The 26,391-nt window shown below is 44.9% G+C and overlaps 1 protein-coding gene across 5 annotated transcripts in view; it reads left to right on the forward strand.

Annotated features, from left to right (window-relative positions):
* ASPP (Ankyrin-repeat, SH3-domain, and Proline-rich-region containing Protein) overlaps positions 1 to 26,391 on the forward strand; it is a 70,197-nt gene that overhangs the window by 1,333 nt on the left and 42,473 nt on the right. For 2 of the 5 annotated variants that reach the window (XM_066747445.1, XM_066747443.1), the window contains exons 2-3: positions 52 to 637; positions 2,824 to 2,879. In XM_066747445.1, coding sequence (XP_066603542.1) covers positions 2,847 to 2,879 — 33 coding nt within the window. In that variant the 5' untranslated portion in view covers positions 52 to 637; positions 2,824 to 2,846. Of the gene's footprint in view, positions 1 to 51; positions 638 to 2,823; positions 2,880 to 12,499; positions 13,711 to 26,391 lie in introns of those variants that run through there. The other 3 variants (XM_066747444.1, XM_066747446.1, XM_066747438.1) reach the window with 3 other exon arrangements.

The following is a 26,391-nucleotide window of genomic DNA, read 5'->3' on the forward strand; positions in this document are numbered from 1 at the left end:
CCCAGAATTTTCAACCGAGCTGTATCTAAAATCTTTATTTTTCCTTTACAGACCCAGATGCTACTCATTCCTCGCTTGGGTAAAATCGAAGCTCCTCTCTTATTGGAAATGACTCAAATCTCCGATTGGATCCAAGTCTTTAAACCGATAAGGGCTTTGCTAGGTAGAATCTAGTCGATTGTCCAGTTGGCGAAATTTAAGAAAAAAGAAGAGAAGCTGCAACAGATTCCGTCCAATCGACAGTGCCAAGTATTTTAACAAGACTGTTTTACTACTACGACTGCTGACGATAGTAAAAATGTTTTATTCTTGATCAAACGTTTCTCTAAGGCTACAAATTTTAATCGTCTTTCTTCCACATTGGTTGTAGTGACAGGCAGTCAGTGCGTGCGTGTGCGAATGTGCATCAGTGTGCTTCAACGATCAGTGCTCGAATTCTTTGGAAAACGAATGGTGACTCGTTCGGTCGACGTGAATCTTCGATTTCTTCGACCAGGTGATCAGGTGGCGAAAAAAGGTCCAAAACAGTGGTGCTGTTAAGTGAGATCGGATAAACGATTGTGTGCCTCATATTGTTGAAATCTGGATTACGCGGGCAATTCGAGGATCGCCAAGATTTTGCCGGTTCATAAAAAAGGTGAGCACTGCAATGGATTTCTTGCAGTGGATCATTGTAGCAATTGCTACTACTGGTTCAAGGTCACTCTTTCAGAGTCTAGCTGATCAAGCGGCATAACCCAAACAGTCGTTACCCTCATTTCGCTATGCAATATGCGTGTTTCTTATAACTTTAACATCTATACGAGTCAGACATTCCTTTGCTATCAAGATTCGCAATAATGTAACTGCTAGATATATGTGTGTGCTGAACTCGCTGGCGCACAAATTCGATAAAATTTCAATGATTCACGACGGGAGGATTGTTCGAGTGAATCCAGGATAGCTGGCCTATTTTGCAACGTTGTCGTGCAATAATTCCTAAGGTGAAATCCTGTGGAGCGTGGAACCGGCGATAGAGGCGAGCTCGTGCTAAGGATCCTAACAAGGAAATCTTGCAATAGCTGTGTCACGCTCAATTAGATATCCCCGTCTACGTGGGAAATTCTCCCCCTCCTAACCTAACAACGTACAATCCTCGCGAGATAAGATGATGTTATCACCGTCACTGGACAACTGGATCGGATTCCTCGCGGTTATTTTCTCTTGCGAAGCAAAAAGGCTCGTGTTTGATGAATGATTTAGAGTCCATTGTGAATCTGGCAAGGGCCAATCGAAGAAAAATTGGACGGTGAAGGAAAATCCCTTTGGTTACTAGAACTCGTCGTCCGACGGGCTAACCTCGGGTGTCTCGCAGTCGGTTAACCTTGAAATCCCACTCGTCGCCTCTCGCGTGTTTTTAAAACACTCTCGGAGAGATGCTGGCTTTCGCGCATGCGCGTCCCTCTCCTTTTTCTTCGCATTCCCCCCTTTCTTCGTCTTCGCCGCGATTCGAGCTTCTCTCAACTGTGTGTCGCTGTGCGCTGCCTACCGGCAAAGTTTCAATTGAACTTGCCTGCACTCTCTAGCACACACACACACACACACTCACACAAGATCATTCTCACTTTTCTCTCTTTCTCTACCAGTCGGATACAAGTAAATTCAATCGATGAATCCAATGAGGATGAAATGAGAAATATATACATATATATATATATGGCATCTCGCGTAGCATGGAGTCTCAGTTTGCAGGGAAGCCAAGGGAAAAATGGCGAAATAAAGCCGGATACAATTACACGACTTTTCACTCCCTCTCGAAATATCATTTGCGACGTTTGTGCTTAAGAAACTTTTCACCTACTTGACAGCGTAAGGAAAGAGATTCAACGTAGATGTATGTAGTACGTGACTCTGTCGTTGATTTATTTCATTCTCGGCCTAGCTTTGCTTCTCTCGACGATTTTTCTCAAAATTTGCCTCGTTCTTTCAGGATTTTATTGGCAATACGTGTTAATTCTGGCATACGTCTGAAAACTACTGGTTTACGTCAGTGAGGAATCTCTGGCATTCGCAGAGTGAAAAAGACTGGCACGAGGAAAGGAGAGAGGGAGAGGGAGAGGGAGAGAGAGAGAGAGAGAGAGATCCGTGGCCCCCGGGACCATACTTATCTGATATTAGCCCGGCACACAGAGAGTTTTGGCGGCCTATCCGTAGCTACCTCTACCCCCACTCCAACTCTTGTTTACCAGAGAATCTCTGCGTTCACCTTGCAAGCTAGGAACCACCGGCACCACCGTGTGTGTGTTTCTCGTCCATTCCACGAAAGATTTTTATTCGACTGGCCTGCCACTTAAAAAGTGCGATTACTGGCTGATACGCTGGAAAGAGTCCAGTTAGAAAACTGTTAGATGACCGAGGTTTTCCCTTTGCATTCCTCGTATGTGCCGTCCTCCGGCCAGCATCCTGCAAATCGATTGACCCAGTGTCCACGGTCCAATAAACACCGAGCTGGATCTAACGTTCGGTTTGCATCCTGCCAATCCGTTACTCCTGTAATCATCGAACCAACGTATGTGCGTTCTCCTTACATTTAACACGCGAGTGAACCACCGTTCGATATCATTAGCTCTCCGCCGAGGGCCAGTTAATTAAAACAGTTTCGACTGATACCCTTTTTATTTCTCTTTTCCTCCCGCCGCCCCCCCCTCCCTCTCCCTGCTTAACCATCATTGCTCGTTAATTAGAGCCGTCCGCGCTGAAAACTCTTTTTTTCGCTCGCATTCTATCGCCGTTGCGATAAATTTTCTCGAGTTGTTCGTTATTGTAATATTTCTGTTTTTGCAGGAGGACGAACGGACAGAGATGGCATGAGGGAGGAATCCGGCAACGTAGCCGAGGTAGTGAGTAAATCATTGATTTTTATCAGTTTTATTTTTCATTGAGTTCCACGCGAGCGGCGGATCACGCGAAGATGATCTATGCCGAACTACCTATTAAGCAAACATTACCACACATTTTTCTCATAAACGAGCAGAGACCGATAATATCGTTCGCTCGATATGACACTCGAAACAAATCGACTATCGATATCTTTGCTTCTCATCGATTGATCACTCTTATTAATCTATTATTATTATTTATAGGACAGCGAACGACATTCTCCTTCCCGTTTATCCGCTAAATAATCTCATGCTGTAATTTATTCTTTCGATTGTACGTAACGTCACTATTTATCTACATTTCTCAGAACGGGACATTATGTATATTAATTGTTTCTTCTTGTTTACTTTTTTTATCGGTTCTAGCCTCTAGTATATGGTTATCACAGGTTTGCGTCTAAGTTTCGCAATCGTTGCAAATTTTTTAAATTGGGGACAAATAGAAAATCTGTCTGAAAATGGGACGTATGCTGAATTTAGTTATACATATATTTTTTTAGAACGGATCATGAAAGTGCATGATCGTGAATGTTAGTCAGTAATATGAAGATTGATTCATATATTTTATTAAGGTAACTTGTACGTTTCATGGATATTTTATAGCACTAAACTAGTATGAACCGATTTTTGGTATTTTTTATCTAATCATTTCACTGAAATCTTTTTCCCAAGTTTGAATAGAGAAATATTTTGTTTCTCCTATTTGTGACAAACACGTGATGTATAATATACTACTACATTATTTTTACTTATTTATTTATTTATTTAAAAATGTGTACGTAAATATTTTTAAACATCTCTTTTTTGTAAATAGTGATTTTAAACATTTGTTTACAACACTGATTTCAATTTTGTGAAAATCTGTGTGATGAGTAATCCGCGGCGTTTCATTCTGTTTTTATTTCAGGTACTTTTATTATTAATCCATAGCTAGAGCCCTTTGGGCCATGAAGAGCCATAGACCATTGAGTAAAAAAGACATTCATTCGGTTTTTCTATATTCTTCGATTTCGTTTATAAAGTTAAAATTCAATTTTGCCCAATCCAATCATCTATTATATTAAAGTGGCATGTAAAAATTACGAAGAAATTTAATTTTGTCCTCGTAGCAAAGATTTTAGTGCTTGGGGCCTTCAATGGTCCAATTTGCCAGCTATCTCGTACAATGGTAGTGTGTCAACTATAGAGTTTAAATGTATAATACTATTTTTGCTAGGAGGAAAGTACTTGACTAAAATTCTGATTTCACCAGTTTTTTCTTATTTAATATAAATTTACTTGATTTTTTCTAGAAATAATAATTTAATATCAATCCTACATTTTTATAGGGGAATTGATTTGGTAATACTAGTTTTGCTGGTATTTCTATGTCTCGTAGTCCTTCTTTCGCGCGCAACGCCTGTTTTTTGTTTTGACATAGTCTACTGCTACATTATTTTTACTCATTACATTATCGACGTAAAGTTTAAGGCTAGTCAAGCCTTTTTTTTTAATATAGAATCATCTAAGAGCTTTCAACAATTTATTCAAAACTGACGAATCGAACGGTATATGGAAAAAATGGGGCAATCGATGAAAATATTGAAAAATAAATTGTTTTAACATGTCGCCTTATTGGATTTGATAAATATTATACTCGCATTTACATATACAGATATAGAATACACAGTGAATATTATAGATAATTTACAATATGATATACGGAACAAAATGAAATATTGATAATTATGTATTACCGAAGAAATGATTAAATAATTGTCGAAAACTAATGCAAAAAGTTGCAATTTTGTGACTAGCAATCGATAGAATATTCAAGAAAAATATTCCCCTGTCCACACATTAATATGATTTTCAGTGTATTACATTGCAATTAATATAATACGAATCATTACAAGTTAAATTAAGATAAAGTTTAATAGTAGAAAAAAAAATAAGGCACTGAAAATGCCCCGCTCGATGCATTCCTGAACGCTCGAGAGTCTCCTTAATTAATCTCTCGAAATAAATATTTCAACAATTGCTTTGATTTCTTTAACGGAAATATTTTTATTGTGCGCAAATAAGTGAAGAGTATAGAATTGCAATAAACGTACATTCGTTCAAGCACAAAAAGGCAAGCGTAGAAATATTTCTTTCAAGAAATTTATTCATTTTCGTGTAATGTACGATGAATTTCAAGAGAAGAGAGCTGCGTACTAATATTATATCCAAATATAATAAACAAGAAATTCTATTTCTTGAAAGATTCCGCGAGTGAGGAAATCCTATATATATACGTAGAGGACGCTTTTTCAATCTCGCGACTTAATTTACCGATCCAATTCCGGGAGGGCTTATAATATTTTAAATAAAACATCGTTTAAGAATATAAAAGCGAGTATATAAGGAAGAATTTCCATTGTTTTCGAAAATTCATGATCGTAAAGGTGAGCTACCCGGATGATTTTAATAGCGGATTAGAGTGAGAGAGAGAGAGAGAGAGAAAGATATATATATATATATATATACATCTAGCCGGATAAATTCATAAAGCGATTTCGATGAGACAAGAAGATAAAATAATTTGCTTGAAAATTCATGGGACAAATTGGCCGACGAATCAAATCTAACAGGTTAATTCCGAGCGATCGCGTGGAACGACGACGAAGACGACGATTTCTACCGCGTGATAAGCTAAAAGTCGACCGATGAGAAATTTCTCTTGGCTCGATGGCGGCTGGCGCGCGGCGTCTTTCGGTCTCTCTGCAAGTATTAACCTGGTAGCCTACTTTGTACCGGCGAGCACAACTCTGCGAAGTCTCTGACGGCCCGGAGGCTTTCGAAAATACTTGACGCGCGTTATCTCCCCGCTTCCCTCCCAGAGTCCTATTCATGCACGAATCACTGTCTAGCTGCACAGGCCCTTAGGGAGGGATTCGGACAGAGGAAAGCGTGCAAAGCACTGGCGAAAATCAAGCGGAATCTCGGCTCGAGTGAGGAAATCGACGACGGTTCTCTCACTTTTCCCAACTTTTTTTTCCCGCTGCACAGTCGGTTTGCCAATGCCCAGGGCGATTCTCGATGGCCAAGGCTCTTCTGTTCGCCAGTCTGCAGGACGCGTGCAGTGAAAAATAGATGGACGTATAAAAATGTGCTGTGCTTGCGCCGTAAAAACTTTTACCACGCGTTAATTGAATTAACACCGGGAGGTTGCTACCAATTGGTTGGTCAGATCGAAAATTCCTCTCGGCTCTTCTTCTTCTTCTTCTTCTTCGAGAGAGAGAAAGGGAAGAAATGGGTACACGAGCTTTCCCGATTAATAATAGGTTGGCTCTGAAATAATAAGGGAAACGGGACGGTAAATAAATGTGGCGCAATGACCTTTGAAGAGGGGATCGAGAAGAAAGTGAGCCTCTCGCGAGGAGGAGAGAGAGAGAGAGAGAGAGAGAGAATGTAGTACGCGACGAGTGTGCGTTTTGTCTCTTTACGAGTAAGTATATTCCCCTGGTGTATTTGCGCGCGCTCTCGCTGCCTCGGTTGGTTCAGTTAATAGTCAATCTCGTGTGTCTCGCGTATACGCGACACGTCTGCCTCAGTTTTCACTACTCATAAATAATGTAGCCTCGAAAGCATCGGTCCGTGGCCCGAGTTATAAAACTTGTGCTCGAATTATTGCAGCAGAGATATTAAATAGTAAATTTATTCCGAGATCATCCATTCGTTGGAAATGATATAAATGATAAGAAATTTAGGAGTGTGTGGCAAAGACTCTGTTGTTGACTTTGTTACTTCGAGATGGGCCACATAGTTGTAGGGGATTTAGCTCGGATAGGATTAGCGGTCGTGATAAATAATGGCTGGTAAAGAGCGACTTGTACTTGCAGACTGACTGACCGACCGACCGAAGGAGAAGGGCTGGCCAAGAAAGTAAAGTGACTGTATGGGAGACGGGAGGAAGGCGAGCGCGAATATTTCAGATAAATCAGCCGATCTTTAGCGCCTTTTTCACGCTATTCTTCCCACTTACCTCAATTTTTTCATTAAGATTCGCTATGCCAAACAAGCCCAACACGTATTTTCCCATTCCTCTGGTACGGAAAAAACCCTTTGAGAGAATATCTGTTTGACCGCCTGGATATGTAGCCCGCGTATGCACATCTTTAATTTTTCAACCTTTTCCCTCTTTCATAAGCACGTTCGAGTAAAATCGTAAAAGGTACAATTTTTGCATGTTTAAAGTAGAGAATCTCTGACGGTCGTTACTTCGTATCGAAATAATTAATATTATTTTTAACATTTAATTTCTGCGCATTGTAGAAAAATATGCGGAATGTTCGAAAAACCACGCAATGTTCATAATTGATAAGCCAGACGCAATGAATGATAGAGACGCATATTGCACCGATCGACGCTCTTGTTATTAATATTCCAGCCTTCCCCATATTGGCATCATTAGTAATTGGATAGCTACTCTCTCCCCTGGTCTTTAATAAAGGGAACTGCAATCTTTGGTCCAATTTATGTGCATCCTATTGTGGAATCAATCGGCATTTCATCCAATAATATCTCGTTCCAGAGTGAATGGTGGATTATCAAAGAGGCAAAGCCATTTTATTTTTTAGCCTCGTCGCGTGTGGGATATGCCGATTAGCAACATTTTCAAGAGGATTTTCTATTACGAGCAGCGCGAGCCGAGAGTAGCAAAACGAGGAGGAAAGAGACGCTTTGCTAATTAAATGGGGAAAAGCTTTTGGATATATTTGCGGAATACTAATTTCAATAAAGAGGAACCGAGACTGGTTCATTCGATCTCCGCATCTCCAAGGTAGATTAAGAGAATAATTTCTGTCGCGCGGCTAAACTTTCGTTAAATTTCCGACAAACCTAAATACCGCTTTTAAATTCCAATTACGTGGCAGGAATCAACAGAGGGTTTTAATAATCGTAACATTTTACGTTCGCGAGTGGCTGGTGGTGGTCGAAAGCGCGGCAGCGCAACGGTATACATATAGATGGAATCGTGATTCCGAGATAGGGAGTAAAATATGGTAACGGTGGTAGGAAACGGGTTGAGAGGCGAGGAGGTCGGGGCTTTAATAATAGTTTTGGGGTGTCGCTAAGCACGAGTGAAGTCAGAGATGCTAATATTACCCGGAGAAGTTGGATGATGAGGAGGAGGAGGAACCGTCGCGTCGCGTCGCGTCGCGTCGGAGTAGACACACGGGCGAGAGTCGTATCGCGTGTGCGAGAGTACGGAAATGGTGCATCTTGCAAATGAGAGAGGGATGGAGGAGTTGATCCGTCATCGAATCACCGCAGCTGAAAGCAGCCATTGTATTGACTCTCGCACACGCGCATACACATACAAAATCGCCTACCAGATTGAATTCTCCCTGGAGCAGATGCGGCGCCAATCTCGCATCAACGTCGCTGGAGAAAAAACACCCCCGTATCACCCACACCAGCAACTTTTCAGCAATTCTTCATCGCCGAAGAATCAACGAGCCCTTGAAGCAAGCCAAGAAACGACAAAGATGTTTGGCCGTAGATGCGTTTGATTTTTCAATGGATGGACGGTGGTACCGTTTGTCAGACAGGGCAAACAGTTGGCGTTTGTTGCGCAATAAAACGTGATTTATTTACGCCCGTTAGAATCCAGTTCGCGCGCCAGGCACACCGCGGAGGAAACCGTAAATGGAACTACGTATGGCGAGCAAAGATTTTCCCGGTTTCCGCTTTGATCCGTTAAACATTCCGATGGAGCCGCGAGTATTATTTTCGGCCAAGTACGCGTAGGAAGGAGCCGAAATCCCCCGAGTCATCGCGGGAAAGGAAAAAACCTGCTCGTTAAGCGTTATTTCAGCCTGGAAGATATGCTAAAAAAAATGCACTTCGATCCTCTCACAGTGGCCTAAATATCCGCTATATACATACCAGATCCAAGCTTCCACCTCTTACCGACCGAAGCGCCACCGTAATGCTCGGTCCTTCCCTACGGCCTGTCTTCCACGGTTTCCACATACCGATAAAAATCTCAAAAAAAAAAAAAAAAAAAAAAATTCCGTATAGCGAAGCGTCGAACCAACAGCATTTGCGACCACGGTTTGCGTGCAATTTTTAGCAAACTAGTTCCTAACGGTACGAACGAACGAATCTGTGGAAAGAATTTGAAGAATTCGAGCGAGTAAGCGATGGATGTAGGAGAGGAGGAGAATGGCAAAGACAAAGCCGCAATATGCATAAGTATGATCGAGCACGAAGGAGCAGGTTAGCTTGTAACGGGGTCTGAACGCCTTGTTGGCGCATTGGTGCAATTGCATAGAAGAAGAAGACCTTCCTGCGGAACACGAGGCACGAACATAGCTCGAAGCTAAAACGTCGGATGATCGGAGACCTCTCCAATCGTCCTTCGACTCCATCATCGATCGCTAACCGCCTGGAATTGTCTCTCCGCGCGTTCCCGGTCACGTATAGATTAAATTCTTTCGCAACGCAGTGCCATTTCCAGAAACTCTTTCGATTAGCCTTACGCTTTAGCGGAGAAAAATCAAGCGGATCTGGCGGTACTACCGTTATCGGTACGTGCAAGCGCGTAAATGTCAAGCTAGCGACGCGAGCAACCGCTAGAAAACTCGCTGCGCGCCCTCTAGGAATCCCCGTGGAGCGGAGACTTCCGGCAAAAGAAAAGATTCTTCGAGCGGAGCCACAGCCAAAGGGACAACATTTTTGCCAACCCATTACGTACCGGGAATTCTCTCCATTTCGCTTGTTCCATATAAATTCTGCCGTTTTGTAACTGCGAGCTACGTATTTATCATTGAAATTATTCAACGTCTCGCCGTAAATACCCCAGGGTCTTTTTTCTCGCTAATTAATCATTGACACGGAGGAGAGTTGCATCGTAGGAAATATAATCGCGTTTAAGAGAGTAGGGAAAGGTATAGGTTAGGTAAGAGTGGAGGACAGTCGGGTCGAGGAGCCGTCGCGTAGTTCCATTGACGGTCGCCGTGACGACTCGCGACCGGGACAGAATGGCCGATCGCTGGAAGCGTTCGCGATTCGCCGTACGCTGCTGGAATATTCGCTCGACTTCCGTCGAAAGAAAGGCGCGCTTCTTGCACGCCGACTGCCGGAGCGTTCTGCGTTTACTCGCGCTTTACCCTCCTCCGTCCAACCTAACCCGACTCTAGCTGGAGCAGCTAGCCAACCTAACCTAAGAAACAAAGTACGCGATCTCCATCGAAGGCCACGCAACGCGGCGCAACGGACCTCGGCACTGACGAAGAAACCGGCGGGGCAGATCGTAAACCTCGCTCGGACGGGATAAGCTACAGCCTCGGGCTTCCAGTTTCCACTCGAGCACATTTTTTCGCTCCACCATTTTTCCAAGCTCGGCAAAATCGTCTACACACTCGTCTCTTTCCTATTGCACATTCGCTCTAGCTGCTTTGTCCCTCGAGCTTGTCAACAACATCAACCGACCGACGCGACACTCCGCGGATGCGCGCGCAGCGCCCAACTGAGCGAGCAAGCTTATTCTTGTCCGGAAAGGGGAAGGGAGAGGGGAGGGGGGACGGGGCTGACGGAGGTAGAGAGAGAGCGTGTATCAAACAAGCGAGCTTCCACGCATCTGCCAGTGCAAACCTGCTTCCGCTTTTCGTTATCGTGTAAACTTGTAAACAGTTCCGGAGAATCTGAAATTCCGCATTAGCCTTGATCCGCCTAGGCTGAATTCCGATTAGACTGCCAGCCACAAGAGCTACTGGAACACTGCGAGTACTGTAACAGCGTCGCTCGAGTGTAACCGTCCCACTAAACAATATTTACGTTGTAATAACCTTCGCCTCTCCGCGCGCGCGTTGCTTTTCGGTCGCGGGGCTGTAAATTCGCGCGATGGATGAAATTTCCGGTGCTCCCCGCTGTTCTTCGTGGCGAATCGTGAAATTGCAGATTGCGGACGGGAATTGCCGAGTTTCGCTCCGGGCAGTAGCCATATAACAGCTCAGCAGCAGCCACCACTGGCCAGCGCGACTAGGCACAGGGCGCAGCACGTGTTCGGTAACGGCGTGTTAGCGGACCGATACGGATTGCAGATTAACTACCGAGAATCTAGACTACGTTCCAACTCCGGTTCCGCGAGGAGATGGAGCGGAAAAGTATACGGACGCTTGGAAACGAGAGATGCACATACGCCAACGGGAAATGGACTTGTTACGATAATTGAACCAATTAGCAAAGCTCAGCGTCATTCCCGATGGAAATCGCATCCAGCCATTTCTTTCTACCTAGATCCACGCTCGCTTTACAAACGCCCATCGCTCATACCTCTTCCCATCCGTGTATGTTTGCAAAAGCGATTTTTGCCCCGTGGCTGCTGAATAAGGCAAATTGCAATTTTCAACTAGCATTACTTACCGACTCGGCACCATGAAAATTTCCTCGTCCATTGGATCGTCGAACGACCGTGCGGAACGATAAAATCGCATTAGCGCGCGGGTCCAGGAAGCGATTTGGACTATCGGTAAATTCAGTCTCGCGTTCAGCAATAACAACACGGCTCTCCTCGTCATTGGCCAACACTTTTAATGACTCTTCTGCCGCGTTCAATCCTTCCACCGGAAAAACCAGCCTTCGTTGTTTATAAACAAACGCGGCTTTTCATCGAGCAATAACAATGGGGCGGGACGTTAACGAAGGATAAACCGAATGAAATGAGAGAGAAAAATAGGAGAGTCGTAACACGGCCGAGAGTGGTGCGCGTGGAAAATATTTCGCTTCGGCTCCGTCCAATCACCATCGTCATCATCATCATCATCATTATTATGCATATAAAGCGGTTTCGACTTGGGAGCTATTCGAGCTCGCCCAAGTAGAAGCGGCGTGGGGCAATTTTAGGAAAACTGATCGGTATACGGGAGGAGGACAAAGTTTGGCGCGCGCGTTCGGTTAACGAGAGTGGAAATCAATTGCGGGTGGTTATTCTTGCCGGGCTTTTGATCGAGTAGACGAGATTATCCAGGGAAGCAATGTTCGACGCACACGACGCACGGCACACGTACATACGAGCCTGTGCGGTCGCCAATGCGGTTACGCCGATCGTGCTGCATTATGTTCCGATAAACTCGCTAGCCGACCGGTCACTACCATTCTCTCGCTCGCTCGTCCTGTTGTACGAGTCCACCAAGCGCTGATCAGGCACCGACTTAACGAGGAAACGGCTAATTAAATCAATTAGCTCCTCCATCGAATTTTTCCACATCCATATAAACCAATTGTACTTTTTCCTCCGTGTATTAATATTAATGTGGCGATCCAGTAGCGCGAGGGAGAGCAGAGTCCCTCCCTCTTTTTGCTCGTGTGCTGGAGATAAATGTCGGAAAGTGGAGGGGTGGTGGTGGGAGGTTTTGCTGTCGTGTTTCGTCGAGTTAGCACGAAGCGAGCATGGAAAATAAAGCACGTTGCACGTACGGCTAAATATAAAGTCCGACACGGAGTCGTCGGCGGAAAGCGAAAGATCTTCTCTCTCTCTCTCTCTCTCTCGGACTCTACCGAATCCCCTCGGAGAGAGTCGTAACCACCTTTTAGTCAGAAGACGTCGCAACGGCGTCGCGACGCTTTATCCAAACCTCCTATTCACCTACAAACTTCCTGATACAAAAACACTAATTTTATTCATCTTTCAACCCAACTGTGACATTATATATATACAATTTCAAGCAAATCTCTCGGTGTGATTTGCGCGCGTTTTTTCCTTCGTTAACCACAGAGCGAAGAGTGCCTTTGAAAGATAAACGTTGAAAGGATTCTGAACGAAATTTGATGTTTTCAAATTTTTTCCCACATCTTTTTGGGAATTACGAGCGAGGAGAAGCAGAAATTTCCATTTTCCGCGTTTCCCTGGCTTTTTTCATCTTTTATTTTTGGTCCCGAGTGGCTTTAAGTGGCGGTGTTTCATGAGCGGAGTTAAAATAGATTTGGGAAAATATCGTCTCTCTTTATTGCCATATTGGGGAGTTGGAGGGAAGACAGAGCTTTCGCTTGTATTACGCAAATTTATATCAGACTTTATCCTCATCGGAAGCGGATCGCTTGGCGAAATAAATGAAAAGTTTTTCAGAGATCCGTACAGAGCGCGAGTGCGAGTGCTGTGGCAGACAGAGCCGCTGCTAATGGATTCCTTCAGTGCAAGTTTTCGAGTTTTCAAGTTTTTCAAAGTTCCTCCTGGCTGTATTTGCCGACTCTGGGATAAGGAGAAGTGCTCCATCTACCTTGTCAATTATAATCGTCGATGCTTCGGTCAGAACTCGGTCGATCGAGTCTCAACAGCCACTCGATCTTTTCCACATTGGAGAACAGAATATATGTGCATTGTACAGTTTAGGGGATGTATATACGTACAAGCTGAAGATTTCGCGCGTGCAACGAGGCAAAGCGCCGGGATAGTCCGTAACTGTAAGAAATCCTAAGTGCAAATACTTGTTTTTGCCTTCGTACCGAAGATTTTTCCTGCCGATTCAACCTGTCCGGTAATCTCTCCAACGCGGGGCCTCCCCTTTACCAATGATAATCGCTCTGTAGGAAGAAAAACTTTCCTCCTCGCCAACGTCGTTTCAACCTTAACGAATGGAGAATGGAGAGTGGAATAAAAGGAAAAGTGGAACGCTCGACTTTCGGGCACGAGAATTCAACGTCCAAACGACTGTCCACCATCGCTGAATATTCCGAGTCCAACGCAGAGAGCGACAATTATTCCTGCGATTCCGGAGACGAACGCGAGATTTCCGCAGGACTCGATCCTGACTACTCGACTCATGTACGTGAGTAATTTAACCCTAATTCTTCAAGGTATACCGCTGCATTTTTATACCGAAACTCGAGACGCGAAATTTCGATCTTGGAAGAGATAAAGATGAAGAAGGATTATGTAGTTTAGTATATATATATATGGTCGTTTAATTCTGTTGGAAACGTTCCAAATCCATGGAAAGTTGGTATTATTCCCATTATTTCCGATAGGAACACTGGATTTCAACAGGACCGAACCCTCGCCACTAGAGTATTACGAGTGAGTATAATCCCCACCTCCAATTTTTCAAAATAAACCAATGTATATTCATGCTGAAATTTGGGCCAAGAAAATCTGGCAAAAAATATCGATCTGTAAGAGAAATAAAAGGGATAAAGCTCTGGTCTAGTTTCGTACGTATGGTCGATGGATTCGATTGAAATGCTCTGGAGGATAATGGCAAAGGAACGGTTGATGCGGAAGTACTAAGGTTGGGTAAGGAGAAAGTAGGAGGATTTTCGGTGCTTTAAATGTCCTTTTTGCCAATGCGTTTCTACAGAGAAACTATAAGTCGAGGTATAACTTTAAAGCACCATCGAACGTCCTTTCGGCAAACTGTCTCTTAAAGCCTTCACATGCCCCCCCCCCCCCCCCCCCCGACTTGGTTTATAAATATTTCCCGACCTCCTTATACTTTCCTCGTCTATTTCCACGCATCAATCCCCCCTCCCCAGTTTCTTATCTTCTCCCCGAGCTAATTATTTGGACAATTGCAGCAAACTAATCAGAGACTAAAGGTATTCTCGGTTAATTTTGTTGTAGTGCACTGGGAAATTCGGTGGGCATGCCACCTAGCTATTAGAAAAGCAGAGCGACGCGCTCGGCAAAATAGGTCGTTTCTCCTCGGAGGCGTACTTAAACGTATGGCTCCAGAGAGAAAGAAAGGGTGGGGTAGAGGAGAGTTTCTCTAGGGTCGCCTAAGAAGCCGAGAGTCGAGTCTTCCGAAGCTCGCACTACCACCACTCTCCTCTCGCTTCGCTCCGCCGCGACTATACGTACCAACCTTTCCTCCGCACTCTCTGCATCTTCCACCGAAACTTTCCTCCGTCGGTACTTTCAATCGAGACCACGCTACTAATTCCCCCTCCCCCCTCTCCCCACTCTTACATTTTTTTCATCCACAAAAAGTTACCGAAACATTTTATATCCACCGATCGTGTCGCGCGAGCATCCAAGTGTACAAGTTTAATTGAAACTGCGCTTTTAATCTCTTTGCTTTGGTCGTACGTGTCGATATCGGTTTACGTCACGGATACTCTGTGTCGGAACGCTCCACAAGGCAAACGAAAACTTTTTCTCTCTCCCTCCCTCCCTCCCTGCCCCGGCTCGGTTTACACCCCCCTCCCCCTTTTAGTTATTCCGTTCAGTCGAGCGAAATGAGAAAATAACGAATTTTCGATGAATCGAAAAGTTTGGGTACGCAGATTAGAAGAAGCGTGCAACGAGATTGCAGTTTTTTAAAAATGTAAAAATCGTTGATGAAAATCAGAGTGGTGTGTATATAAGGGGCGGTGTTGCATGGCCATGTGCGAGAAGTCGCAGTGGATCAGGTCTGGTTATTGTTTCGATAGCGCAACACTGCGAGGGACTTTTGTCACTTTACGACCACTCGAGTAGGAGACGTACCGCGTGGAGCGAGGAGTTTTCAGGCGGAGTAGGTACACGCAAGATCGAGGGGGGGGGGGGGGGGTATTGAAGTGAAAAATGGTAGAGATATCCGTTATAGAGATCGGGATTAATCTAGCGAGGTCTCTTCCCCGATCCGAGCGATCCTTTCGATCCGTTCCCTTTCTACCGAGGTATCGTACGTGTCGTTGAACTCGACCGCGACCCCTCGCAATGATTTTATTCCCCGGCACCGTGTGCCGTCGCCACCGACTCGACTCCGAGATACTCGGCCGCCACTCTTCCTACACCGAACTCGCCCGCGCGCGCGCCCGATCTATCTAGTACATTCCATTCCCGGTAAAAGTCATTCCAGATTTAACAGTCCTCTACATTTACACGTTGCACTGGCACACGTATATTCCTATATATATATATATGTATATAGCTAAACAATTTCTCGCGCTAGAAAAATTCCCTTTCTCATCGATGCTCGTCCAGCTGCGAAATTTCTTTGCCAGAAAAACGCCATCGATTTGCAGATGGCAGTTGCCGTGATTTTATCATCGACGAGTCGACGTTAATCGTGTGAAAAATACGTACGCTCGCAGCGTACAGCAATAATATTCTCGCGGCGCTCCCCGCGAATGGGAATATCGCACGCATATATATATGTATGCTCTCTCTCTCTCTCTATATATATATAAGCAGGAATGCTCGACTTTTCGCAATTGGAGCGGGACGAACGCAGGACGATGACGGAATTTAAAACTTCCGCCTGCACGGCTTCCATCCACCCACGTTTCGACTACTGCTTTTTTCTCCCCCCCCCCCCCTCCCTCCTCCCCTTTTTTATACCTATCTCTCGCAATTTTACTTGCAAATTTATCGCAAATTTATTCTCCCTCCTTCTCACACGCACGCACGTTGCACGCTGCACACCGCACGCACAGTTTTTTCCTTTCCTAGCTCTCTCGAGCGGACAGATTTAACAAGCTCCATCGGTTTCTCAACACACTTTTCTACATGCTCTGGCTCTTCTTCCCTGCGCGTACCCGGCCCATTATATCAAGATTTTTCGAATGCCTGGCGGACGCTGAAATGTAAAAGAGATTTTCAATAAAACGTGGGTAGGAGCGAGATAGCGATAGGAAGGAAGGAACGAGCGTAATAAGCAACAACCAGTGTTCTCTTCTCTCGGCGGAAACTTTTTATCCCTCCCTTCGGGAGAAATTTATAACGCAAGAATAAAAGTTACTGGAGAGGAGAATCGCTGGGATATTACGGTGGGTAAACAGGAAAGATGGTCCTGAAGGAAGAAGTAGCAGCACGTTCGAGAATAGCATGGCCTGGCCGGCCAGCTGCGATAACAGCACTTGGATAAACGGCATAGAAATAAGCTACCTGAAACGGCCAATGGCAATACTATACTTATACCTGACTTAATCTCTGCAGTTTTACCGAAACACAACACTGTCGACTCGAAAAAGCCCAATCTGGGATAAGCTCCAGCCTTTCTCCCCCCCCCCCCTCCTCCCCCACTCTCGTTAACAGCGTCTCGCCTCCCTTTTCAGCCATCGAATAAATAAATAATATATAAGCCACGACGGGAGGAAGTAGGGGAGATACGTTGGAAACTGGATCTCTTCGACTCGTCATCCTCGTCTCAGCTGCTAAGGCTTTGACCTTGAATTCGAGCAACCGCAAGCAAAATATCCACGTTGCGAAGTATTCGTTGGATCGTGTTGCAGGCTGGTCGTTCACGGTGCGCCATTCGAGCTGCTCCAAATGTGTACCGAGAAAGTATATATATATATATATGTGCCTGTACTGCACATATAGAGTGATATTGTACACGTGTTTGCGTTTTTGCATCTCTAATCTCGGGAGGTTCATAGCACGTGGGTGTCCGAAGAAGAGCCGATTAATCTTGGTAGCCGGACGACGGTGAGAGATCTGATAAAGGTTGTGTGTGCGGAACGTATATATATGTGGCGAGGGCCGTCGAGTCCCTCGGGATAAGCAAGTTTAGAACGGGGTGCGACACGCGAATAGACAGCCAATCCACGTACGATTCGTCAGACGCGCCCTTAATCCCGTCACTTTAATTACTCGCGTCACGCGCGCTGGCTTATGGCCTCTCGTCGTCGAACCAATCATCCTAATTAATATCAATCAAAGTCCCCTATTATCCGTTCACGAAGCGTGTCGCAAAATTTCAGCGCCAGAGGAGATTCGACAGTTTCGCGGAGCGGGAGTACAGCTGCACGATTTTCGGACAAATGGGATTGGGCTTAGGTAAATGGGGCCGAATGCGTAAGCTGGTCAAGTATGTACGTGGCTCGCGTTTGCTTCGCTGTTGTGTGCGCCAGAGTGCGGAGTATCAGGACGGCAAGGGTCACTTGGCCCGCTAATCCCGGCCTCGAGGCTCCGTGCGTACAGAGCGATGTTGGTGGCTGAACCCGAAACACACTGCGATAGTGCGCTGCTTGCCTCCACAATTGTCCCGGGAAATTCATGGTAAACAAAGACAAGGGAGATTTTTTCACTCGATTCTTTGGATCGTCCGTATATAGGAATTTTGACGCGCGTGAGAAAAAATCGATACTCTTGACGCTACAACATACCTGACGAATGACAAGGATTCTCGCACGGGACTCGACCCTAATAGCCAAGGGTCACCGGCCGTCCTCCCCCCTCCCGCTCCTCTCGCTTTCACCTTCGCCTCCTCTCTCTCTCTCTCTCTGGCAATTTCAGTCACGTGCGATCGATTATGCGATCGAGTCGCGAATAATAATCTTTCCCACAGTCCAGCACAGAGTCAATGATTTTTAATACGAGCGAGCCAGCTAATGCCCAAGAAAGATTAAATATACTTCCTGAGGAAAAAACATCATGAATTATGCTTAAGAAAGTTTCAGACCGTAATTTAGTGTTTTTAAAAAAATGTGCCTTAATTGTTTTATCGATGGTAATGCAAAAGGGGATTTTTACTCGGATTCTTATTATTAACCAGTGGATGACGTTTAGTCGAAAATAAATACATGGTGTTGTAAAACATGAGATGGATTAGAATTAGCAAAATATCAAATGGAAAGTTAATCGTTTCGTCAATAGTACTGGAAAACGATTTTTATTATTAACAGGTAACTATAGAAATGACGTTCGATTAAAAATATCTACATCGTGACGTAAGATATAGATTGAATTAAGCTTGAAAATATTTCGATGAAAAATGTACAGCTCTACTTTGCGCGTGGAATAATTATTTTTGCAATAGTACCAGAAAAAGATTTGTATTATTAGCGAGCAGCTGATATTTAATTGAGAGTAAATACTCCCTGACGCGTGAAACCGAGCGAATCAAGCCTACAATGTTTTCTCAAAGCGAGTTTTATCTTTGTCAAAAACGAGGGGACGATAATTCCTTCGCATTAGAAAGAGAAAAAAATTGTTATTATTATAACAAGTATATAGCTAATATTCGATTAAAACTAAATAGATGGAAAAGTAAGAATAGAAGAGAGCGAATTAGGGGTATGAAAATTTCAGGCAGAAGTTTAGCACCGGTTGGAGGGGAAAAGGACGCTGAGTCGGACGGTTTCTCATTTTCCGCACTCTTTCATCATAGCCTCCCGGCTATTATACGTCAGTGAAGATTTGCATGAAAGACACAGGCGCCAAATAGGAAGTTAATTGGAGCAGTTGCGGTGAGTGAGAGTAGTGGGAAGGAAGGTAAGACGAATTCTCATTTTCGCGCGGCGCGCACTGCACGAGGTGGGTTAAATCGCAAAGCGCGCAGGCCTTTCAAGTTTCGCGGAACCGCTCTTTAAAGGGACGCGAACAATACGTTAAAAGCCAGCTGCTTCTGCAGAGTATACGTCGTCGGAGCGAAAAGTACAAGGGGGAAGAGGAAAAAAGAAAGACTTTTGGAATTTGCCAAATTTTCCAGCCACGCTATCTCCTCGATAAAAAGTCCCAGTGCCCGCAGCTTACCCATTTTTTATCTCGTCATTCTGTCAGAGGCACAAATATTTCATTCCTTTATCAGCTTTATTGCTTTGGAAATGTTTTTAAGACGCTTCGACGGGCTCTCGGATGAAACGCGACTCTCTTGCGCAATATCTTGAAATCGTTTTCTCGCGAAGGAAACAATATATATATATATCGAGGGCTGCTCTCATTGGGTTTCCCTTTACGGACGAAAGTCAATTGATGAAAGGCGAATCGAGTTTAACGGAGTGTTCGAAGCTTACGGTGTGGGTGGGAGGGAGGGTGTCAAAGATGGCGTCGTTGGTGTCGGAGGAGGAAGAGGCGAGACCGGAAGTAGGGATCGTTACCGAGCGATTCACCGGCTATATAAATATTCCACGGCTGCGTGGTACCGCCAATACTATATGCACATACCGCTTTCTGTCTCCTCGCTCTGGCGTATCCTCTCAACCGTATCGATCCATATTGACACATGGCTCACCGGTATAACCCGAAAGCGTTTCTACCAACGTTTGATCGATCTGTTACCCCCCCCCCCTCCCCCCCACTTACCCCTCTCTTCCAATATCTCAAACAAAAATCACTCCACCACCACCCTACCCTATCTCTCCTCAACGTCCGAATTGCAAGCCTCGCCGTGTATAATTGTGTCAGTGGAGCAACTCTGAAATATTAATTCGTCTCTTCTTGTTTTCTGCTATTTTCTCTCTCGACTAATGCAAAATCAGCGATGCATTTTCATTCCTGAAGAGCTTTCCCGCGCATAATCCATCCTAAAATTCACTTCTCCCGGATAAAGCCTTAACGAAGTCAGTGATGGGAGACGTAAAACTCTCTCGAGGAGAGATAGTCGATCCCTCGCTTAATAAGTCCAATCACTTAAACAAATTAAATAAATCAGCCTCTCGTTCGAAATACCAAGCGAGATCCGGGAAGGATCCTCGGAGACATTTCCACGGATATGCTTTACGGCCACTAAATCTGTATCGAGATTAAATTAGGTTTTTACGAGTTGGAAGAGCTCTCTTGGAATTCCTTGACTTTTAGAGTGCGGCGAAGGGCTCGAATTATCATCGGCTGGTTTTACCTAAATGGCGACCGGTCGTTTACGCGATAGCGCCACTGGACCGAGTCTCTGACGTTTCGAGGAGGAGGGAGGAAGACGTCGATCCGAATAAGGGATACGAGTGGAGTGCAAAGAATATGAACTCGGCGCGGAATGGGGAGAAATTGTGTGGAGTGGAGGTGAAAGTAGTGATGCAGGAAGAGAGAGAGAGGGGGGGGGGGGGAACAGGTGTTTTGGTGACGGATGGGGTGGGGTAGGAGAGGCTCGAAGCGTGAAGCGAAGCCACTTAGGGCGGGACAGATTTCAGCGGCTTAGCATTCGTGGGAAAAAATTCCAAGAGTCGTATACGCGCCGAAAGGCATTCCATAGTGGTACCTGCCGCCGCCGCCGCCGCCATTGCTTTTGCTCAACGGAGAATCGGGCAACCTTCTGCTTCCTGTCCAAATCCAAAGAATAGAAGGATACACTAGCCAGACGTGGATTTTTAAAGGCCGAGAAAAGTCAGCGTGACGCAAAAGCCATTTATCAATGACCCTCCTTTTTTCTCCCTTCTTTTAATATATCTACGTGAAAAAAGAAACTCACCCTACTCCTATATCCCTCTTTAAAAGCACTCGTTTCTTAAAGAAGAAGACGAAGAAGAAGAGTCGACTAATGGCTTTGAATAAGTTTCGAGTTAATTCCGAATTAATTGTTGGGATAATTGAAGCTCTAAATTAGCATTTGGACATAACCGCGGGACTGCATCCAGCGCGCCGAATTACATTACTGGACGGTTATATACATTTCGAGTATTTCGAGTTTCGCCAGCTGATTAGAAATCTTGCTGGAAGCTACGTCGACCGACCGGGCCGGGGCTCTCCTTATCCCGAGGGACTCCAGCTTCCGGTATTCACCGTACCACCCGAGCATATCTCATATAATAGTACGAGAGGCGCTCGCGCTGATAAGCAAACTCTCGAAGAATAAAATATCGATGCGGGGAGAAGGAACAACTGTTTTTATTTCCTCGAAACAACGAGTGAGTTTTCTCGAGAAGATGCGAGTCGCGTTAGGCAAATACTTACCGGTCGGACTATAATTGCGTCGCGCTTCTCGCTTATTGGCAAACTCGATTATCCTCTTGGGCCAAAATACGAAAAAGTGAGCCAGAAGGAGTCGCCCGGACCACAAGCCAACTTTTAATTTCAATCATTTCCTCTCTTCATATAACCCCATCCCCTTAGTTATAACAGCAAACTTTCAATAAGCCATGAGCCATGATCAACTTTTTCATCTTCGTCCTCCTCAATTGCCAATTACCAATTTCTCGCCAGTTGGCGAACATGAATTTAATATAGGAATTTCATAATTCTATTTGATGATATTATTATTACGGGGATTAAGAGGATTGAATTAATTTGGTAGAGAGAGAGAGAGAGAGAGAGAGAGAGAGAGAGAGAGAGGAAATTGATCGCTGGAACGATTGGCCGACGAAACTGTGCGCGGAGAATTGAGAGGAGCAGGATGAGAGTATAGGTGTGGTTATAAGGGATTCCCCGAGTTGGGGTACCTGTTGGAGGGACAGTTCGGAAGAGAGTCTGCGGGGTAGCTAACGGACTATCAAAGATATTAATAGTTTCGCTTTTCCTCTTCTACACAGCGAGGGATGGAATGGGGGAGGGGGTCTCTCACCAATTGCCGAGGGTCAGGACTGCCCGGCCGGACCGCATGCACAACTATATCTCCTTCTTCCTCCTTCAAATAACCGTCGTCCCGTAACTATACCGAAACGACTCACCCACGCTGCTCGTACCTTCCTCTTTTTCCAATAAAATTCTACTGATCTTCATATCGTCTCCTCTTTCCCTCCAACACGAGATTCCCTCATTACCGCGAGATCGCTTGATTTATCCCTCGCGCGCAACGACCGTCGATTCACCACCAACCTGCCTGCAAGAATTTCAAAGTGCACGCGAGACTCGATGAAGATTCACCCTCCATACTCCCGTAATAATGAAACGCGCACCATAAATAACGAGTAAACTGCAATCCTTCGAACCAATTCCAACCCCCCCCCCCCCTCCTCCTCTCCCCCGGCGAATCGCGTTGTTAAATGCCGTAATCGCGCGGGAGAAAATGGTGATTTTGTGGATTTTACGCCTATGCATGTATTGCTATATAGCGGCCTTTGCAAACGAGTGAAATCTATGCTGGGATATGGTCCCTCGCGTGACCTCTGACTGGATTACATTTGTACCGAACGAACCGCTTGATACACCTACTCTGCACGTGTGCGAACGCTTTAAAAGTACGCGCGATTTATACCCTTATTTTTAACAATAAGCACCAACTGGTCTCTCTCGAATAACATCCATATAATTCTCACGATGATAAAACTTGGGAAATTTATGGCATTGGAAAATTTTCCTATCATCGGCGGAGCTTGGAGATTGAATTTAAAAATGTGTCTGTAACGCGTGGATATCAAGTGGGTTATTACTAGGCAAAGGAGTACTTTAACGGTCGTTTAATTTCCTTCTCGTCCCTCTCGTTTCGCAAATTCTCCGTGTGCGCGTGCTGGATCTTTCTTTCTCCCTCTGTTGCTCACGCACACACAGACACACATGGGCACGCGTCACCCATATTCCCTGCTAGGCGAGCCGGCTTGTTCCTCGATTAAGCTCCCGCAGCTTGAGAGAGAGAGAGAGAGAGAGAGAGCGGGCGGCCAGCCTCGGAGATGGGGATTGGGGAGGAGGAGGAACGCGTTTGGAATAAATTTGGTCTCTTAGGAGGAAATCCTTATTTTACGTAGCACTTATTTCCGGAGAGTGGTCGCAACTCGCAGATTCCAGCAAAATTCTTCCCCCTCTCTTCCAAGCGACCATATTTTCTATGCTTTTGAGATTTACACCAACTTTGCAATTTTTCTCTCACTTTCGATGGAACGCGCAACGCTTGAATTTGCGAATTCTGCTAGCCGACCAGCCTTCTCCGCTACACATACAGTTGCATCAAAGAGAAATTTGCAAGTGCAAATGACAAAGTTTCATCGGACTACTCGTTTCCCCCAGTCGTTACAAGCGAATGCGTATGTATGATAACAGTTATGGCCAGGCTTTATCGATACTCCCTCCGTCCAAGCAGCAAGTTTTCCATCCAAATTACCATAGATCGTTATTCGATGCACGCTAGTTGCACGTGTACTTCGCTTTTCATTATCTCACGCGATACTCTCAATAATTTTCATTACGGGAAATCTCAACCATCTCAACTGCCATTCGTATATATGCTTTATGACTCTCATCGATATTATCGTTTGGTTATATATTCGCCAGGAATTCTATGGAAACAATAGAAACCTCCGAGGAATAATAGTCAACGTTTGTCTCCATCTCGTCTCCGATAGGACGGAAAAAAGATTTGGCCAACTCGAGATTCGTATCGCTCGCATGGCTCTCATCGTTTGGTTTTTCGCACAAATTTCGGTAGACAGCGTCGGAAGACTCTGAAGAAACAACCGACTCTCGCGTAATGAAAAATATAAAAATGAGAGAAATATAAGAATATAATCGGTTGAAAATAATAACTTTTCTCATAGAAATTCTGCCAATGGTATTCCTGCAATTTTCATAGTGCAGAATCCCTAATAATCAAGGCTCGTTTCCCTCCCCCTCGCGCCTCAGATATCAGGGCAAGGAAAAGTATTCGGCAAACTTGGGGCGCGATACTTGGCAGCAAACTCCCACTTCTTTTCTCAGATAAAGAATTTAATTACCAATCTTACTCGAAAGTTAAATGAACCTGCTAATCTCTTCACAGCTATCTCACTTTTTATCATTTACCTTGAAACTCGTTCTACGAAAGTTGGGGAGAGAAAAAAAGAAGAATTGTGGAGGGTAAGGAAATTTTTATTGTTTTATCGCAAAGAGAGTCGCTTTTACGAGATTGTTTCGTATCTTGCTGAGCAAGCTAGCTAAGGTATAAAAATCTCGGTAATACTCGACCGAGACACTTATCTGGAATTGGCGAGAGGTCCATTATTGCGCGGCTAGTTGAATTTTGCCGTGGAGCGTATAGGCGAAGCTTTGATCCTTCGAGCCGGCCGTCGTATCGTTGACGGTGATCCGATAAACGAACGGACTCTGAGAATCCGGGAGTCCTTTGGTAGATCCATTTGGAAATCTGGCCTCTGTAGGGAGACACGTAGAGCGCACGACGATTAAATTGTTAACCCCTCGTGAAATCGATTGGAATCTCTATACTCTGTGTGCATGTATATATGCATTACGTTGATGCGCCATGACGTAAGCGGTTGGAAAATGTTGCGATTGCATAGAAATATTTTGGAAGAGAGGTACTACAGTCGACTGGGATAAAGCTGCTGTGTACAGGTACGGCTAGGTCGGCTGGGTCTCTTTAGAACCGGGGGACGACCTTTTCATAAATGTCCGACAGCGTTATTTGCAAATTGCTGCTGAAATCTGGCAAGGTAGAAGGAAGGAATTTGTGAATGTTATCCCTAGCATAATGCGTTATTCCGTTATGAGAGGATGGTGGTGGCAAGGTAAGCGCAGCGAGGGGGAAGGAAAAGGAATATATATATATATATATAGGGACGGTTGTGTGCCGTCGCGTCACGTCGAGTAGCATCCCAACGGTCCGTTTCGGAGAGTATAGAGAGAGAGAGAGAGAGAGAGCCAGCTAGCCGTCCCAATTACAGGGGAGCTCGTAAATATCAAGTTGACCTAATAGGCAAATATTAGCGCAGCTAGAAAGTGCCGGTGGACGATCAACTTGTCGGAATCCCTCATCTAATTCAGTCCCATCCCGCGCTCTCTGTAGTACATCTCGAAGACTCTCCGGCAAACTTGGCTACGGCTGCCATTTTTTTTGTCCACCTCGACAGGCCCGACGGCTGCGATCTCGTATACCACGACTTTTGGCACGGAGGCCGCTCGCGCGGTCGACCAGATACGCTTCCTTTTCACAACTCCCGTATTTCCATCGTTCAACGTGCACGCGCGCCTACGGATGCGTCTATTAATAATGCGAGTAATCGTAATAAGTTATTTCCAAGCGGCTCGATCATCTCGTCGAGTTTCATTTAATTCTAATTTAACGTTGTATTCGACGACTCGTTGCTGTGTATGGTTAGCGAGCAGCGCGGGCCAGGCTCAAGGGTCTAAGAGGCAGTTAAATCTGTTAAATGAAAGTTGGATCCGAGCGGTGTTGGTGCTGGTGCTGCAAAGCGAGCTCCTCCCTCTCTGTTTTCAGCCGTGTGGCACCAGTGGCAAAGTAGCACTACTGCTCTATGTGTATATATATGTATATAGTATCGGTGGTCGTGTATTGTTGTTGTTGCTGGTTGGTGACCATGGTAACGGGGCGACTCGCGCTGTTCAATAAGCTCCGGTAAATTATGAGTCAGTCGCTACTCGGTATTGCCAGCCGTTGCTGACGCCAACTTCGAACGACGAGCACGCGAACGACCAAACGCAACGCAAATAGCTGTGAAACGGACGAATGCCCAGAGCAGAACCAAGCGCGCACGACGCTTCTCTCGCAAACGAATCCTCTCCACACCCACCATCCTACCTTAAAGCGATTACGCGCTGCAATTGCGTAATCGACGCTCTTTCGATAAATCTCCAGCGCAACCGACAAAATATTAATTATCCCAAATTTTTCATTGTTTCCTCCTAATTGCAATTTCTGTAATTGCTACACACACGTGTGTAAGCTCTCGGACGGTGCTTAATGAACTCGTACAGTGACGCGGCTTAATGAATTTCTACCGAAAGCTCTTTTAATGAATTTCTCTAGTAGTGTTTTTCGTGCTGAATCGCCATCTGCTACGTGGCTTGATGAATTTTTTTACAGTGACTAGTATAGTGAAATTCTTCCCTGTGTGCGTGTATTTTTTAATCATCGCGCTTTTTATTGTTGTAACATGAAATTTTAGGATAATTCGTTTGTTCGTCCGCGATAATCCAATTAGGAAT

The sequence above is a fragment of the Prorops nasuta genome, unplaced genomic scaffold (assembly GCF_024137725.1).
Source record: "Prorops nasuta isolate Cenicafe-Biocafe unplaced genomic scaffold, Cenicafe_Pnas_1.2 PNAS00003, whole genome shotgun sequence".
Taxonomy (NCBI): domain Eukaryota; kingdom Metazoa; phylum Arthropoda; class Insecta; order Hymenoptera; family Bethylidae; genus Prorops; species Prorops nasuta.